Consider the following 18,004-nt stretch of genomic DNA (forward strand, 5'->3'; position numbering starts at 1 on the left):
AGGTAACCAGTGGCACTTGCTTCTGCTGCGTCCCTCCAGAGCCTGTGCTTTCGCATCCGGAAGATGATGGAAGTCTATAAGCCAGACTGGTGTGAGTTACGGGAAGACTGGTCCATATATCTCTTCTCTCCACAGAACAGGTTTGTGCAGTTTTTGATGTGAGAGGGGTCAGATTCTGTTGCCGTGCTGGCCACTTTCCCTGAGCTGCACGTTGGGTTGTGACTTTAAACTTAGCAGCTGGGAATGTATTTTGTCTCCTCCATCTCCCCTTCTACTGCCAAACAAAATTGCTCTTCCTTGATTCTGGAGATGAAAGGAAGGATGAGAAACCTAAATAACTATTGTGATTTTTCCCCCCTTTGGAGCATCCTATTTTCTTTTGTGTAATCATAAATATTTATAGCAAAGCAAGGCGGGGAATACTAACATTAACCCAAAAAGGAGAAGGAATATATTATTAACGACTCCATACTACTCATAGTTCCTCCCCTGGTACCAGAACAGTCTCTCCATTTAATTTTTCAGTCCCAGTATCAACTTATCATTAGTCATATCACACCTTTTAGGACAAAGTTAGAATTCGTCTTCCCTGAAAAAAAGACATTTGGGATAAATTCTTCCTGCTAAAGGGATCTTCCCACCAGTAGAAAATCTCCATTTACCCCAGCCAACAGTATTCTCACCCATGTGCGTTGCCCCTTGAAAAGAAGGGGGTTTCAATACGACTCATGAGGGACAGCTCTTTGCTCTGTGTGACATTTATGCTAATGGACACAGTGTCTTTCAGAGCAGACAGAAGTGTGGTCCCCATGACTGCCAACCTACCTGCCTCTCCTAATTGCCCTAGGGTGGTACTAAGTATGAGTTTGGGAGCAAAACTGAAACTCAGCCTCTTCTCTACAGGGCAAGAGAGGAGCATAGAGCTATAATGGTTAGGAAACCACTCTGGCACTGGTGTAATGGATGAAGATTCATCTCCTTGCTCTGCACTTTCTCTGCTCCAGGTTCCCTGTGTGACCATGGGGCACCCTGGGATATTGCCATGGCAAGTGACATTAGTATCAGTGGAAGGAAAGCTGCTATGTCAGAGCTCAGTTTTGGCCAGATTTCTCAATTCTCTGTCCTCACAGCTCCTAATCTTGCTCTGTCCAAGGCACGGATGCTTACTGGAACTCTCTTGCAGGTTTCGTCTCCTCTGCCAAACCATCATTGCTCACAAGCTCTTTGACTACGTTGTGCTGGCCTTCATCTTCCTGAACTGCATCACCATTGCCCTGGAGAGACCACAGATTGAACACAGAAGCACGGTGAGCACCATTTCCTCCCACCTGCTTTTTAGCAAAACCTCTTTGACAGAGGTTTGTAAGCATTCCTGACACGGGTATGACCTCTGGAAAGGACTTCAGCATTAAACACCAACTCCCACTCATCCATTCAAATGCACAAGTATTCACATGGTGTGCTTCCCCTTCAGGGTCTTATAATGGGGCAATCCACTTTATAATGCCGTAATCCTAGTTTCCTCCCTCTTGGAAAGTAAGAGACTCCCCCCAGGCACCTGCAGTTAAGAAATGATAGGCAAAAGGGACAGGGACTGGGGACTAAAAGGTAGAAGTAACTTCTATTCTGTAGGAATGGCATGTCATCATAGCATCATAGAATGGTTGGCGTTGGAAGGGACCTTAAAGATCATCTAGTTCCAACCCCAGTGTCACGGGCAGGGACACCTCCCACTAGACCATGTTGCTCAAAGCCCCGTCCAGCCTGGTTTTACATCATTCACGTGTGCTGCTTTTTAGCTGCCTTGGAGATGGCTCAAGCTGGCAAGTGAAATGGCTTTTTCTGCATGTCTGCCTTAGCTGACCCCCAGACTCTACTGCACTTACACACAATCCAGTGGTCAGTGCTCAGCAGCCCTTCGTGAAGGAGTCTCAGGTCAGCGCAGCAGGTCAGGACAGAGCAACACTGGCAGAACAGGGCAGAGGGTGCCTTGAAACTAGATTTGCAGGATGCATTGCAAATCCCATCCACTGTGCTCTTGTGGAGTTGCGTAGGGTCCTGTCCCAGCTGTGGCACAGGGCTGAGCCAAGGTGTATGAGCTAAAAGCTGCCCATCACTGACCTTTGCGAAGGGCACCTCTCTTATTTCCCCAACTTTCAGGCCCTTCACAGGAAATCAAAAGATATTAAGTTCAGCAGAAGGGCCTGATGGGCGTAACAAGAAGTCAAGATACATTTAAGGCCTTTCTCTGTTTTTTCTAGGAGAGAATCTTTCTCACTGTGTCCAACTACATTTTCACAGCAATTTTTGTAGCTGAGATGACACTGAAGGTAAGTTACTGGAGATGAACAGCTCAGAGCCTTTTTCTGGTGTCAGGAACAACATGGTTCATGTTTGCTCAGCACCCTTCTAAAATCTCTCCATCTTTTCAGTGTGACAGTCCCTCCCTATACCTTGGTAAAGGCAGATACTGCCTGGGCTTGAGTCCCCTCTTGTCAGGCATGGAGGGGATGCTTATCCAAGGCTTTAAATCCAAAGGGATCTTAGTATCCCGGAGGAATAGCTGGCCTTCAGGTATGGATTTTGTAATGATGTTAAATGTCCATTCCCTTTCTCTTAGAGCAAGAATGGGGAAATAACAACAATATTAATAACATGCTCTTAGTTGAGATAATTATTCAGTAAGTGTCTAAGTACTTGGCACCAATAGGGAAATCTTGGTTTTCCCCTCTTGTGATTGGGAAAAAGTCCCAAACTGGGTACAGACAGTCTCAAAACTGAACTGAAACCTTCTTGAATTCATACCTAAATTATGGCCATGATTTGCAGGGTGTTCAGCTCTCCTTAAGACCAGCAATGTCTGTAGCACCTGCTGGTGTTGAGAACTGCTCAGAATCAAACCACTCCCTCAGGAGGCAAAGTATGGGTTTTCGTGCCCGATTTTACCTCCCAGGTGATCTCTGGACTGGGAGACTTGCCCCAGATCTGTGGTATGGCAGGGAAAGGTTTCCTGCATGTTCCCTGCAGTGTCCTGTTGCTCAGGGAGGCAGCGGAAAGGTGAGAAGTCACCATGGCCTTGTGACTACTTTCTGGAGTTGTGTGCCAGCCCTTTCCCCAAAGACATTTTCCTTCGTAGCCTTCCAGGTGAAAGGAAAAGATGACGAGATGACACTTCAGTGTCACATGGAGTTGATAACTGTTCCCCATCCTCCCCCTCTCCCACAGCTGCCCTTTGCCAGGCAACATGGTGGGGAGACATTTAACCCCCTCTCCTCTCCCCTCTCTTGCAGGTGGTCTCTCTAGGCCTGTATTTTGGGGATCAGGCTTATCTCCGCAGCAGCTGGAATATCTTGGATGGCTTCTTGGTCTTCGTGTCTCTCATTGACATCGTGGTCTCGGTGGCCTCTGCTGGTGGCGCCAAGATCCTGGGGGTGCTGCGGGTTCTCCGGCTGCTGCGCACCTTACGTCCCCTCCGGTCAGAGCCCCACCGAGCCTTGCTCGGCCCCCTCTTCCCACTGGGTCCCCCAAGGAAGGGTCCCAGAGTCAGATCCCACTGTGCCAGCCAAAGCATGGTCTTTGATACGCCATAAGCCACAGGGAGGTTCCCCTTAGCCATGTGGCTCTGGAGGTACCTCATCAGACAACCAATCCATGGGATGGAAGAGGCTTTTTGATCACAGGAGAGTGATCCCCACTGATGGGTCATTGCACAGGGAGACCAGGGGTCTGCTGCTGCTGAAAATGCTTAGCTTAGGCCAAAAATCCCTGCCCTGTCCCTCTGTCAGCCCTCCCCTTCCTTCCCTTCCAGAGTCATCAGCCGAGCCCCTGGCCTGAAGTTGGTGGTGGAGACACTCATTTCTTCCCTCAAGCCCATAGGAAACATTGTCCTCATCTGCTGCGCTTTCTTCATCATCTTTGGCATCCTGGGGGTGCAGGTAAGTTGTTACTGCCCATAAAACAGCCCTGGTGCCCCCACCCCTAACACAGGCACCCATATCCCCCGGTGCTACAACAGGCACAGGGAATCAAGCAGAGCAGGAGGGACAAGCAAGCCAGGAAATTTTCTGCACCTGCCCTCCTCCATGAGCTGTCTCCCACCACAATGTCCCTACAGCCCTTGGCAAGGACAGCCAGGTGCTCGGCGAGTGCAGGCATTGCTGGATGTGCGAGACAGGAGGCAACGCTCACACCTGGCAAGAGTTGGATCAGGGTTTGGGTCAGCGTCACAGGGAGAGCCCAGGGCTGGCGTAGCGCAGGGCTCGCTGGGCATGTCCAGGTCACACCACAAGGGCAAGCAGCTTAGCACCTGAACCCTGCCTCCAGTCAGCTGTGTTTCTCCCCCTCACTCTGAGCCCTTAAATCCACCCACAACCTTCTTTTATTTTTTTATTTAATCCTCTTTATTTTTGGCTGTTGCATTGCAGAGGAGCAAGGGCGTGGGCGTTACTTCCATCTCAGGGAATGTGCTATACTTAGTCTGCTCTCATGCATCTGTACAAATGCACAACCCAGTGCCTTCCATATGGGGAAAGGAGCCCTGGGCAGAAGAGCCACAGCAGTGCAGTGCAGCTTTGTGAAAAAAGTATCAAAGAAGCAGGGGATGCTTTTTCTGGTTCTTTACCCTCAGACGAGATCTTTTCCCATCAGCTCTCTCAGTAACTGGGAAGCAGGGAGGGGAGATTACTCCTGGGGACGGAGTAGAAGATTTTTTGTCCTTTTGGGACAGTGGCTCTAATTGCATGCAAAAAGGCTGCCCTAAAGGCTGTCAGATGGTAAGGGCCTACAGTCACTGCTGGCCTGGGACAATGGAAGAGGCTGAAAAGCCACGTGTGGGTTTACAAGGGTGGCCCTGACTCCTTATCAGTGTTTGAGCCTGTGCTCCACGTCGTGTTGGTGGTCCTCCCAACCTGTCATGCTCCACCTGGCTTGCAGTCCTGCAGCCCACCCAACGTCTCGGGAGCTTCTGCACATCCCAGGGAGCATGGGGAGCCCTGTGGGGAAAGGGGCTGATGGGGTCACTCCCCTCCTGCAGCTCTTCAAGGGCAAGTTCTACCACTGCCTGGGAGTTGACATCAGGAACATCACCAACCGGTCTGACTGCGTGGCCGCCAACTACAAGTGGGTGCACCACAAGTATAACTTCGACAACCTGGGACAGGTGAGTGTGTCCACAGCCCCTTTCTGTGATGGGAATCCAGCATGGGGTTTGTCTCCTCCTATAAGTAGCCCTCCCTGTGGCACAGATGCAGTGCCTGTAAATCTGGTCCCTGGGCCAAGGGGCGGTTATTTGGCATGGGTATCCATGCAGAAGCTGTGTCACTAGTGGGTCGGTATCGGGATGCAGGTGAAAGAAAAGCGGTGGCAGCAGAGAGCTTGATTTTTTTCCTGCCACGAAGCAGATGTTCTTCACAACCTCTTTCCTGTGGTGGGTCTGGCTGCACATGGCTTCCTGTCCCCTCCTCCCTCTCCTCCACGGGGGAAGGACACAGTTTTGATGTGTGCAGAAACACAGGCAGGAAGAGTGTTTCAGTGCTGTGTGTGTTAGAGCATAAACCCACAATTTTTTTTCCCAGCCTGCCAGATGCACCTGCTCCACATCTGCCTTTGCTTTGTATGTTGCAGGCTCTGATGTCCCTCTTTGTTCTGGCTTCCAAGGATGGCTGGGTCAATATTATGTATAATGGACTAGATGCTGTGGCTGTTGACCAGCAGGTATGAAGAATTCCTTGTGAAAGGACCTTTTTGACTTTCCTCGGGCTAGTAAGGCAGAAACATGCTTTAACATTCTGCTTCAGATACCTCCCTCAAACTAAGAGTTCCTTCGAGGGCCCTTCTGAATCCTTGCTCACCTATTTCAAGGGGGCAGGGTCATGCCTGGTCCATTCAGGGAGGTGCAGCTGTGGCTGTGCAGTGTGCATCTGTATTAATTCTCACCCCCTACTCAGTTTGGATCTCACAGCAAGCCTTTATCTATTTGCAATGACAGAGGAACAATGCCATGTGCCTTTCTGGGCATGCTGGCTCCTTCCTGGCCCACAGATGGCTATTTTAATACCCTGTAAAGCAGGTACTGTTGGGCTGCTGTCCACTGCATCCATATTCTTCTACTGCTAAGGCAATGACCTTGATAGTGTCCATTGTAGGCACCTGCCATGGGATGCAGTACCACCGCCTTGAACCTCAGGGATGATGCTCCATTTACCTCTGCAGCTCTGCACAAGGTGCACCGCTGTTGGATTTGTATGCTTTTTGTCAGGAGCCCCAGTCAAAGTCAGGGCCTCCTTTCTCTCTGAGCCTGAATGACAATTCTCTTCTGCTCTCATTGCCCTTTTGGTGGTGTGTGGATGTGGTCTGTACTCGCCCTCGAGCCAAAGGTGTTCCTGGTGCCTGGACCACTCATTTTACCACATACTGGTGTTGTACATAGGCTAGAGAGTTGGGTGAAGAGGAACTTAATGAAGTTCAACAAAGGCAACTGTAGGGTCCTGCTCTTGGGGAGGAGGCCCATGCACCAGTACAGGGTAGGGCTTGACCTGCTGTAAAGCAGCTTTGCAGAGAGGGACCTGGGAGTCCTGGTGGACAACAAGTTGACCATGAGCCACCAATGTGCCCTTGTGTCCAAGAAGGACAATGGTATCTTGGGGTGCATTAAATACAGCATGGCCAGCAGGTCGAGAGAGGTCATCCTTCCCCTCTACTCTGCCCTGGTGAGGCCACATCTGGAGCACCTTGTCCAATTCTGGGCTCCCCAGTTCAAGAAAAACAAGGAACTACTGGAGAGAGTCCAGCGGAGGGCTATGAAGATCATCAGGGGACTGGAGCATCTCTCTTATGAGGAGAAGCTGAGAGACCTGGGTCTATTTATCCTGGAGAAGAGAAGACTGAGAGGGGATGTCATCAATGCTTATAAATATCTAAACGGTGGGTGTCAAGAGGACAGGGCCAGACTCTTTTCAGTGGTGCCCAGCGACAGGACAAGGGGCAACGGGCACAAACTGGAACACAGGAAATTCCATATGAAGATAAGGAAAAACTTCCTTACTTTGAGTGTGGGAGAGCACTGGAACAGGCTGCCCAGAGAGGTGGTGGAGTCTCTTTCTCTGGAGATATTCAAAACCCGCCTGGATGTGTTCCTGTGCAACCTGCTCTAGGTGACCCTGCTTTGGCAGGGGGATTGGACTAGATGTTCTCTGAAGGTCCCTTCCAACCCCTGCCATTCTGTGATTCTGTATTTGACCTGCGGCTGGGGTTTGCCTGAATTGTGGATGATGCTGTGTCCTTGACTCCCAACCACTCCACCAACCACCAGCTGTGCTGAAATCCAGTTAGGCAATCACAAACTGCCTTGCCTGTAGCCCCAGCTCTTCCCAGCCCACTCCCCTAATTTCCATAACCCCTCCCCATCTCCCCAGCAGCCAGTCACCATGGCAGGTCCCACCCCCTTCATTTCCATACCAGTACGCATCCATCCAATTGACTGCCTCTGTTCTCCCTCCTCCTCCAGCCAGTGACCAACAACAACCCCTGGATGCTCCTCTACTTCATCTCCTTCCTCCTCATTGTCAGCTTCTTTGTGCTCAACATGTTCGTGGGGGTGGTGGTGGAGAACTTTCACAAGTGCCGTCAGCACCAGGAGGCTGAGGAGGCACGCCGGCGGGAGGAGAAGCGCCTGCGCCGCCTGGAGAAGAAGCGAAGGAGTAAGGCACAGCCTAAGTGTTTGGTCGGTTCGTAGGCCAAGGTTTTCTGAGAAAAACCTTCTCCTCTTCTTTTTCTTTCCCAACGGACTGGTCTCCAAAATGCATTGCTTGTGGCTGCGCTCTTAGCCTTCCTCCCCGCGCCACTGCCGTGTCACTACACACATCACCAGGGCGGTCTGGGGAAGAGGGGTGGCTGATGAGGTCTGTTGGGACTCCAGAGAAGCCACTGGGGTTTTAGCACCCTGCCTCTCAGGAGATTACCTGTATCAAAAGTACCCCTGTGCACGTGCTGGCGTGCACTGTTGACACAGGATGTGCACGCATTGGTACACCTCCTGGGCTTGGGATAGTCCCACCTGGGCTTCCCGCAACCCAGATGGTGTTTGGGGAAGATGTGGACAGACCACAAAACATCCTTTGTGTTTAAACCCAAATTTAAAGAAGAGGGAGGGGAAAAAAAAAAAAGAGGAAGACCCCTGTGTTTGGTTCCTGGCTCTTTCCATCAATGTTGTGGTGTCACTCCTTGGGGTCCCAGACCCTCTGGGGTGAAGCAAGCCCTCTTCCCGGTGTTTCTGTCCTCTTCTGTATTACCTTTAGACAAAAATTGCAAAAGCATACCTGCCCCTGGAAATCATCCCTACTACCCCAGACTGATGGTTTTCTTCCATTCACAGCCTGTGGGCATGCTTTCCCTTCCTCTGCTCCAGTTTTTCCCTCTCTTCTGTGACACCCCGGGGCCTCTCCTGGAACCATCTGCTCCCTTTTATCATTTGCAATCTTAATTTGTCGAGGCATGAAATGCTGATTTAGCACCATTCCACAAACATAGACTAACAGATTTTCTTTCTAGCATTCCTTTCCTTCTCTTTTTTCTACTTATTTTTCCCCACTTCTACTTTCCTCTTTTTTGCTTTTTTTCCCCTCCTTCCTATGTCCCCTATCTTTTATCTGTCCTTTTCGGTTCTTTCTCTCTCCCACGTCATTCCCTTTTCTTTCAACACCTATCACCACTTTTATGCCTGCTCCCTCCTCAGTGTTTCTTACCCATTTCTCTCTTTCTTCCAATTTCTTCCTAATTCTGCCCATCTCCCTCTTTGCACTGAAGAGGCGCAGCGTTTGCCGTACTATGCTACCTACTGCCCCATACGCCTCCTTATTCATTCGGTCTGCACCAGCCACTACCTGGACATCTTCATCACTTTCATCATCTGCCTCAACGTGGTCACTATGTCCTTGGAGCACTACAACCAACCTGTGGTGAGTGAGATCACGGAGATAAGCCCTGCCTCTGGTTATTATGTTATCTTTCTACAGCTTTTTGATGACCACTGCCCACCAGAATAGGTAGGACACTTGAATGCCTCTAAAAAGTATCATTAAAGTGTTGCAAGAGTTAATGTAGTAGGCAAAGTTATGTGAAGAGTTTCATATATATCCAGAAAGGTAGCCCCTACTCAGACACTTGTTATCCATTAAAATCAATAGAGATAAGGTATTTCGGTAAGAGTCGGGCCTCTAGAAAGCACAGTGCGATTAAGACTGCGTGCTTTATATTATTAAATGGGTATGTGGGTCACCCAAATTTAGCTACCTGGTCTGCTTTATATGTTCCCCTGGATCCTAACAGGAGGAGTGATGGAAACAGCATTTTCCTGTGAGCTTCAGGCTTTGCATCAGTTTTCCAAATGTCAGTTCAATTCTCCTGCCATAAGGCCTAAGCTGAGAGGACTAGAGTAGCTGGTTGTTTGTCATAGGATGGGATGTCTACCAAACCACCTTTTTTGCATAAGAGAAGCTGCAGAGCCAAAGCACTGAGCAGAGCCTCTCAGCTGCAGGGGCTGATTCCCAGCAAAGGGCCTCGAAGGCAAAATAAAGTCTATACTTTGGTTGGGGAAGACCAGGTACCTCTTAGTATTCCTGGCAAAGCTCTAGATGCCTCTGATGGAAAAAAAGTATGCTGCACATATCAAAGGAGCTTTCTGCCTCCATATGTAGACAAAGCATTCATCATGACACCAGCCTGGTGGCATTTCATTTTTCTCTTCAGGAGACCCTTGGTTGAGGTGATGGCCCGTGTGCCTATGCAGATGCCATCCAAGGTAGCTCATGCTTTGATCAGGAACTGAATCTGTCTGTCCTCATTCAAATCCACTGCCAGTCTCCTCTGTTTCTTGCCCATCTTGCCCTTGAGATGGTGCCTAGTTTTACTCTGCAGGAACTCTCAACCTTTATCTGTTGTCATCCTCGTGTCAGGCCTTTGTTTCTGAAGAAGTCATTTGTCTTCCTCACTCCTCAGCTCCTTCCCCTGGAATGCAGGTCCAGCCATGCCAGCCTGCTGTCAGGCTCTGCTAAAGAATCTTGCCAAAGCTCTTCAAACCCTTCCAGTACAAAGTGCTACCATTTGCCTGCCCCAGACCATGGCACAGAGGGGTTCTCTCCCATTAGGGATAACACATGTCCACAAATGGAATAACCTTCGTGCCTCACTTCTGATTGATAGCTGTGCCAGTGCCATTAACATGGTGGCATCTAGGTGGCATGGGGTACTGGCAGAGGAGCAGGCTGGTGGTACTTGGTGGATTATTCCTGCAACAGCTGCCTCCCTGTTTTGCTGAGCAGTACAGGAGAAAGGAGCAATAAGTGATCCCGAGAACAGCATGGGGCAGAGCGGCCAGCTTATGGTTGCCCTTAGTAGGTAGCCTCCACATTGAAGTAGGTAGGAGGCATGGGACAGCTCCCCTACCTCCTAATGAACTCCTGGCACTCAGGAGAGTCCGTCGTCCCCCCCGCCAGGTTATGTGCTTGATGTTGCTTTCCCTCAGTTCCTTACCCTCTCTTTCTGCTGGCAGTCTTTGGAGACCGCCCTCAAGTACTGCAACTACCTGTTCACCACTGTCTTTGTGTTGGAGGCAGTCCTCAAGCTGGTGGCATTTGGTCTGCGGCGATTCTTCAAAGACAGGTGAGCAGAGAATTATGCCAACCATGGCTGTGGGACAACTGGGTTAGGGGTGGAGGTTTTGAGGATGGGTCCCTATCTGGAGCATGAGGTGGTAGCAGAGTGCCCTGACTGCCTCCCAGTTCTGCACAGCATGGACTTAGCCTCAGCCTGTGTGAGCCACGGTGCCTAGGCAATAGTAAGAGTTGTCCAAAAACTGCCTCTTGGTTGGCATCTGCTGGTTAGGCTAGAAAGCAAAGCAGGTGGGGTTAGAAAAAGCCATTTTTTCCTGCCCTTGAGGCAAACTGGGAGCATGCTGAAGCAGAACATATATAGCGAAGCTGATTCGAGGTAGTAAGGCCATAAAAAGCAGAGCCCATTAGTCAAAGCATAGCACCATAGTAACACAGCTCCACGCTTTCAGATCAGGCTGGCTTGCCTCTGGCTGCTCAGGGTGTGTGCAAAGTGTATCTCTGTTTGTCTGCAAAAGCCCACATAGGCTGGCACAGAGTGGGGCCTTGAATTCATACATAAAGAAATATTTAGGTTAAAGTGGGGACAATTCACTTTCTTTTTCAGGGAAATGGAAAAACTCCATCTTCTTTTATTCTCTTCAATTTTTCTTCTTAAGGTGGAACCAGCTAGATCTGGCCATTGTGCTGCTGTCTGTCATGGGCATCACGTTGGAAGAGATTGAAATCAATGCTGCTCTCCCAATTAATCCCACTATCATCCGGATCATGAGGGTGCTGCGCATCGCCCGGGGTGAGAGAAACACTGGCCGGAGGCAGGGGTGTAGGTGGCCATGGAGTGGGAGTTGGTGCCATGACCCACTGAGCAGTGGCTGTAGAGTCATGGGATCCCCCTTGTCTCTAGCCCTGGGAGGGAGGCAGGGGATGTGATGGAGGACAGCCTGGAGGTTAAGGCTTTCTGGCTTCCTTAAGCCAGGCATTTATATGCAGTGGATTTAACAGGAGGTGAGCAGATCATGTGAGAGATGAACTTTCCCTGTTACTCTTTTATGGGGCAAGTATGGCAGTGGTGTTTGGAGAAGGGGCCACCAAGCAGGTTGAAGTTTGAAGGGAGGGGACTGAATACTGAATATTCCTGGTGGTAGCCAAGATGCGCTAAGCTGCCTTAGCAGATGGTGGCCGGAGGAAAAGAAAGTGATGGAATGAAAAATCAGAGCAGAGGGAGAATTGTGATATGCAGTGCTGGGAGAAAGAGAGCTCTTGGCCAGACTGTCTGGGTGGAGCAGAAGAAGCCCAATAGGCACGGGTACCAGAAACAGAGTATTTAGTAAGAAGGAAATGCACTGGAAGAGAAGGAACCACTGGGGTCGTGCAGTCAAAAGAAGTGGGCAAAGAGAGAAGAGGGTGTCAAGGGGAAAAACAGAGTTTTTCTAGGGCAAGGGGAGACAGGACATCTGTCTTGTGCTACTGCCATTAGTGAGTCACACAAAGGATGGACCTTCTGAGCTCAGTCTGAGAGATCCTTCTCTTGTGCTTGTTGTGGCAGTTCTGAAGCTACTGAAGATGGCCACAGGAATGCGAGCACTGCTGGATACAGTTGTTCAAGCCCTGCCACAGGTAAAAGAGAGCAACTGCCCCAAAGACTCTCCTTTTACCATAGAATAGTTTGCACTGGAAGGGACCTTTAAAGGTCATCTAGTCCAGCCCTACTGCCATGTGTCCTTTTTCCAAAGGGCTGATTCTTGTGGAGTATCAGAGGTGGTGTCTACTGTGCTGTGCAGGCAACTGCCTGAAGGTGATGTCCAAGTTTTCATGTCAGTCACGAGGGTACAGCTCACCTCATGTCTCTGTTTTCCAGTGGGTGAATGAAATAAGGCTTGGCCCCTGGATAAAGGCAGATTTCTTCCCATCACATCTAGCTAGTGTATAACTCCTTGCAGCTAGTCCCCAGCTTCTCTCCCCCCTCTCCATAAGGAGGGAAGAGTGACTGGCAGCCATTTCAGCAGCAAAGGAGGTCTTTGCGTCCCTGCCCCTCTCACCCTTCCCCACATGTGCTCCTCTTTTCCCCCTCTCTTTCATTCGCACTCCGATCACTCCTTTTCTTAGTCAGTGCCTCCCCCTTCCTACTTTCTTTTCTTCCTTTCTCCTCCTGGATCCCTTTGTGTTTCTGAGCCTCTCATGTATGAGAAGCAGTGACGCGCTCTGTTGTGGCTCACACAGCCGGCAGTTAAGTGTCTACTGCAAGACAGCTAGACAGAAGGATTTCATGAGCTGTGAGCGGCAGCTGTTCCCGAATGAGATGCTGACACGGTGCTTTACACAGGCTTCAAGCCCACTGTGAGGATCCTCCGTGATGGATGAGCAGCCAGGGAGACTGCTCCCTTTCCTTTTGGATCCTCGAGAGAGAACGGTTAAGCAAGACGTAATGGCACCGAGTGGCTCTGCTGATCATACATCAGACCATTCCCCTGGCAGGCCCCGAGCAGGCAGCTATCTTGCATGATATCAAAATGCACGGGCATTTGTCAGTTGATTTATCAGCTAATGTGCCAGTCTCGGTGAGTGATGCAGAGCTGAGAATCAATCTGAAAACAGCAGGAGTAGTTACCCAAGGAGTTTACTTCTGATGTTGGTGACAATAAATGTCAATCTGCATGAGAGGAATTGCGTGGCACAAAAGAGAGGGGGAAACACTGTGATCTTTTACGGATCCTGAGCTCTGTCTGCTCTCCCGTGCTTTTTATTAAACAGTAATAATTTGTGGGTTTGTCTAATGATAATAATTATATAATTCATATGTAGGATATATAATAATATCGTCATCTCGGAGATTTGGGGGCTGAGATACATTGGGCAATGGAAGGAACAGGAGATTAAGGGTGTTCTTATAGCAGGCAGCATTGGGCTAGTAACTTTTTTTAGTTCTGTCTCTGCTGCCCCAGGCTGGCTCAGTGCAGCTTCTTTGCCCCTTGCTCTTTTCCGTTCCAGGAGCCACAACAGCTGATTTTTCTCAGACGAGGATCGGAAATGGAGTAGGTCTCCAGATCCAGCGTCCACATGTCCGTGGCATGTTTATTCTGCAACCCAGATAAATGCAGCACACAGATATTAAGAACTGGCTGAAGCAGTATCCAGAAGCCCTCAGTAAGAGGACTCTGCAGTATATTTGCACTTAAATGGTGACACTCAACTTTGTCCTGGTTTGAGGACCCCCAAAATATAAAGAATAAATAGGAGAGGAGGAAACGTTCATATTGCTGTCATGTAGATGGAGAAACTGAGTCATCAGGCAGTGACGTGTTTTGCTCAGTATAGCAAAGTCAAGCCTCTGAGCCCTGCTGTCTGGTCCTAGCCACAAACCACATGTGTATTCTTCCATGCTTTATAAATTCTGGCTTTTCTCTCTCACATTCACCTACAGCTCCTTTGCTAACCAAGATGATAGGTCAGGTCTTTTGGAGGTCATTAATATCCGCCACAAAACCCTCACAAGCAGATGGCTAAAGGTCTGGCCTCCAGGTATTCCCTGGAAGGTAATACCAAGCGGTGCTCAACCCTTGCAGCATCAAAGCCTATCATCATTCCACTTTCTATTGATTGGCTTTTGCTTCCAGGTTGTCTTAATTTAATAAAGTTATAGAACAGTGGGATCAAAAATCACTTCATAGTTAAAGTTGTGTAAAAATCTGCCCTTAAAGCAGGGCTAAAATCCCTCCGTTTCACTGTTAAAAGATTGAATTCAGTCTCCATATTTTATACACTGAGTCTTCAGGGGACAATTGAATTATCTGTAATATTATTCTCCAAGATTTATTGGCTTTGCCAAAAGAAGCCATTTAAAATAAGCTGTCCTTTCCCTTGCGCTTTTTCCTCCTCTCGACCTTTCTCTTTGTGTTCCTAGAGCACAGACTCACAACAGGGATTTTGGCTTGCTAACGGCATATAAGGCGTCTCCAGTTGTCCTGTTTCAATTCCCTTCCTGTCTTTGTTATACTGCAACAATTCTTAATAGTGAATAGAGCTTTAATTTTAAAGAGCCCTTTGGAAATTTAGCCCTTATCTAAGTTTTATTAACTTATTTTTCTTAACACCCTGTAGACACAGACCCAGAGGTGTGTGTTCAGAGCATTTACTATGGTGTCCAATTTAGTCATCAGAAATAATTCCTTCCACTGAGTATGTAAGGAGCCAGGATCTGGCAGCCCAGGGAAGTGGGTGGGCTGAATCATTCATTTTTCTCCTGAATTTGGATGGCGCAGCAATTGCAATGACTAAATTAGACTCCCGAAGTGGATGATCCTAACAAAGGCCCAGTGACCACATGCGTTCAGACCAGACACTGTTCACTTTTTCCAAAATACCCATATACCAGTTAGGTCCTTAACTTTTTACCCACCTTCTCTTGTTCCACCAACAGTGTGCTAACCGTTACTAGCATTTTCTGCTACTGTTCAGCCTACCTCTTCCAAATCCCCCTCCTGCTCCTCACATATAACCCATCTGCCCCACATGTTGGGAGACACAAGATTCAGAGGCAAGCAGTGATTTGTGAGAGTGAGGACTTGGGGGCAGTGCCCATGTTGCTGATGGCACTGCTGCCTTTGTGCACCACGAAGCAGCAATCCTCGCATTATGGGGTTTCCAAACAGCAGCTGCTGGAGGCCCAGAAATCAGACTTTGACATCATGAGATGCAAAGGAAGCTCTCCTTCCCCTCTTGGCTCCTTCATAGTCTCGTCTTCTCTCTTCTCCTCCTCTCCACACATTTGAAGAGGGCCTCTTTTACCCTTCTTCCTTCCCACCTGCCTACTCCCTCCACAAGCCCTGCTGTAGCCTCCACATATGGCTGGCGCTTTGCCCCACCATGCTCTGCCTGGTTCATGCAGGAGCTGGTGTACCTGTGTCTCTCTCTTTCTGGAGCACTGCTATTGCACTGTCCACATGAGCTTCAAGGGACTTGGGCAGTTTGGCGGGGCATGTAGCACAGCAGGACATGTCTCTCTGCTGTAATCCATAGCTTGTCCTTCACCCAGCCAAAATGGCTTCACCTTTGGTGCCCCTGCTCCCATGTGCTTGTCTTCACCTGGCCCAGAAAACTGTGCACTTCAGTCAGCCCAGGCCAGAGCTTGTGCTGGAGTGGAGGCAACTGGGAACAGAGCATCCTTCAAGTCCAGTTGCAACTGGTGCTGTCACTGGTGATTTCCCAAGTGCTGAGCAATTGTTTGGTTGCATTTGTACAATGGGAATTTGCTGCTGTTCTCTTCAGGCTTTGAAAGAAAGAAACATTTGCCTGTACAGGTGAAATAGGCTTTGGGACAGGCTGACCATGCCATTTGCTTTCAGGTGGGAAACCTTGGACTGCTTTTCATGCTCCTCTTCTTCATCTACGCTGCTTTAGGAGTGGAGCTCTTTGGAAAACTGGGTAAGTCTCAAACAGACCATGCTCCAGTGTGAGCTACAGACCTGCTGGGAAGCTGAAGTTTCTGAAAATCAGTACTTACTCAATAAAGGGACTGAATTACGTGGTGGCCTTTATTCTCCCTTATGCGTAATTGATAAAAGAGGAATTTACCTCTAAATTGTTATTGTCCTAACAGACTAACAAAATAAAAGCAGTGTCCGGTTTCTCTTTCGCTCTTAAACTTTTACTTTTTGTGCACTGCCTACCTTGGTATTGCCTTCAAGATTAGAGGAAAAACTCCAGGAAGGCTTGTTTATGTCTCTTGCCATGGAATCTTGATCAAGAAGAAAGGCAGCACAACACCACATTGGGGAGGATCCCCCAGGGCAACTGTTTACACTGCCTGATCTCCCAGGGCTGGGCCATCAGGGATTTTTCTGTATTCCTGGACAACAGCCAACTGTTGGGCAGGGTGCTGAGGCCATTACTTCAGGTCTCCAGGCTGTGAGAAGCCTGAAGTCCCCTTCCCCAGTTGCTGCTGTTGATCTCAGGACCGGCAGCGCGTCCTCCACTGATAGCTGCAATCCCCTTCCTTTCAGTATGCAATGATGAGAACCCCTGTGAGGGCATGAGCCGCCATGCCACCTTTGAGAACTTCGGAATGGCCTTCCTCACACTCTTCCAGGTGTCTACAGGCGACAACTGGAATGGGATCATGAAGGTAACAGGGCTTCCGGGGCATGGATGTCCTTATTGTGGGGAAGGAGAAATTCTGATGTGTGTTCTGTTCAGCAGTGCTTGGGCTAGAAAAGGGGAGGAGCACAGGAGCTGAATTGCTAGATAAGGTTCCTGCTTGGGCCAAAATCTCCCTCCCCACCACAGTAACTCAGACCTTGGGCTCATCTAGTCCTACAGATACATGGCTGAGAAAAGTGAAAATTGTCCTTGAGAGGAACAAGAAGACTGTCCAGGCTAAGAGGGAGTATCCACTGTCATAAGGCCTGTTATCAAAGCTGAATATAGGTGCATTGGACATGGCACCCATCTTCAGATCTACCACGACAATCAAAAATAAATACTTACCTCCTTCAGGACAGAGAGAGAGGAAAGTTCTTTGAACACATGTGGTGCTTTTGAGTCTGAATGGGAGAAGGCAGTACCAGACTGCTCAGTTTTGTTCTTGCTCACGTGTGTGTGGCTACAGTGGCAGCAACATGTGATGGTCTGGAAGTAGTTTGCTCTGTACACCTTTGCACATATTTGCTCTGAAGCAGAGAATATATGATCAGACAGTGTCCTTGATTTTTTGAGGACCTCATAATCCCAGAGGGTGTGGGGTGATAGAAACATTTGCTCTGTTCTTTCTATTGGCATCAGTGTTTTTTGACAGAAAGAGCAGCCAAGCTTGTATTCTTACTTTAGTCCTTCCTTCCTTCCATCATTCCCTCTCAAACCCAACTTACCCTCAAGGATACCTTGCGTGACTGCAGCCACGATGACCGGAGCTGCCTCAGCAACCTGCAGTTCATCTCCCCACTGTACTTTGTCAGCTTTGTGCTCACAGCCCAGTTTGTCCTCATCAATGTGGTGGTAGCTGTGCTCATGAAGCATCTCGACGACAGCAACAAGGAGGCCCAGGAGGATGCGGAGATGGATGCTGAGATTGAGCTGGAAATTGCACATGGGCTGTGCTCCCGCAAGTCAGGCTCCCCGAATTCAGGGCAGGGAAAAGGAGCAGGAACAGGAGGAGGTGGTGGGAGAACAGATCCTGAAGGACGTCTGTGCATGAGATGTTACTCTCCAGCACAGGTGAGTACACCTTTGAGCTTACCAACCAGACTGCAGCAAGTAGCTGTGGGGAGAAGCTGGGGAGCCTAGAAGAGCTTAGCAGTAGCAGAGACTCTTCCACCTCAGAGTGAGAGGTTTGCTTTCAGCAGTAGACTTTTGAGTTGGTAGCATCGTGTGGGGACAAGGATGCGACAGCAGTGGGTCCTGTTCAT

The 18,004-nt window shown here is 49.1% G+C and overlaps 1 protein-coding gene across 7 annotated transcripts in view; it reads left to right on the forward strand.

Moving 5' to 3' along the window:
* CACNA1I (calcium voltage-gated channel subunit alpha1 I) overlaps positions 1-18,004 on the forward strand; it is a 186,863-nt gene that overhangs the window by 152,912 nt on the left and 15,947 nt on the right. For 6 of the 7 annotated variants that reach the window (XR_010069438.1, XM_063322480.1, XM_063322474.1 and 3 more), the window contains 15 exons: positions 40-140; positions 1,184-1,307; positions 2,262-2,330; positions 3,291-3,475; positions 3,809-3,935; positions 5,033-5,158; positions 5,623-5,712; positions 7,505-7,724; positions 8,803-8,954; positions 10,547-10,656; positions 11,264-11,397; positions 12,151-12,221; positions 15,947-16,025; positions 16,604-16,725; positions 17,475-17,813. Coding sequence is in view for 6 of the 7 variants with exons in the window: in XM_063322480.1 (XP_063178550.1) it covers positions 40-140; positions 1,184-1,307; positions 2,262-2,330; positions 3,291-3,475; positions 3,809-3,935; positions 5,033-5,158; positions 5,623-5,712; positions 7,505-7,724; positions 8,803-8,954; positions 10,547-10,656; positions 11,264-11,397; positions 12,151-12,221; positions 15,947-16,025; positions 16,604-16,725; positions 17,475-17,813 (2,049 nt within the window). In the remaining variant the exon portion in view is untranslated. The remainder of the gene's footprint in view (positions 1-39; positions 141-1,183; positions 1,308-2,261; positions 2,331-3,290; positions 3,476-3,808; positions 3,936-5,032; positions 5,159-5,622; positions 5,713-7,504; positions 7,725-8,802; positions 8,955-10,546; positions 10,657-11,263; positions 11,398-12,150; positions 12,222-15,946; positions 16,026-16,603; positions 16,726-17,474; positions 17,814-18,004) is intronic. The other variant, XM_063322478.1, reaches the window with a different exon arrangement.

This window comes from Chroicocephalus ridibundus, chromosome 1 (genome assembly GCF_963924245.1).
Source record: "Chroicocephalus ridibundus chromosome 1, bChrRid1.1, whole genome shotgun sequence".
NCBI lineage: Eukaryota > Metazoa > Chordata > Aves > Charadriiformes > Laridae > Chroicocephalus > Chroicocephalus ridibundus.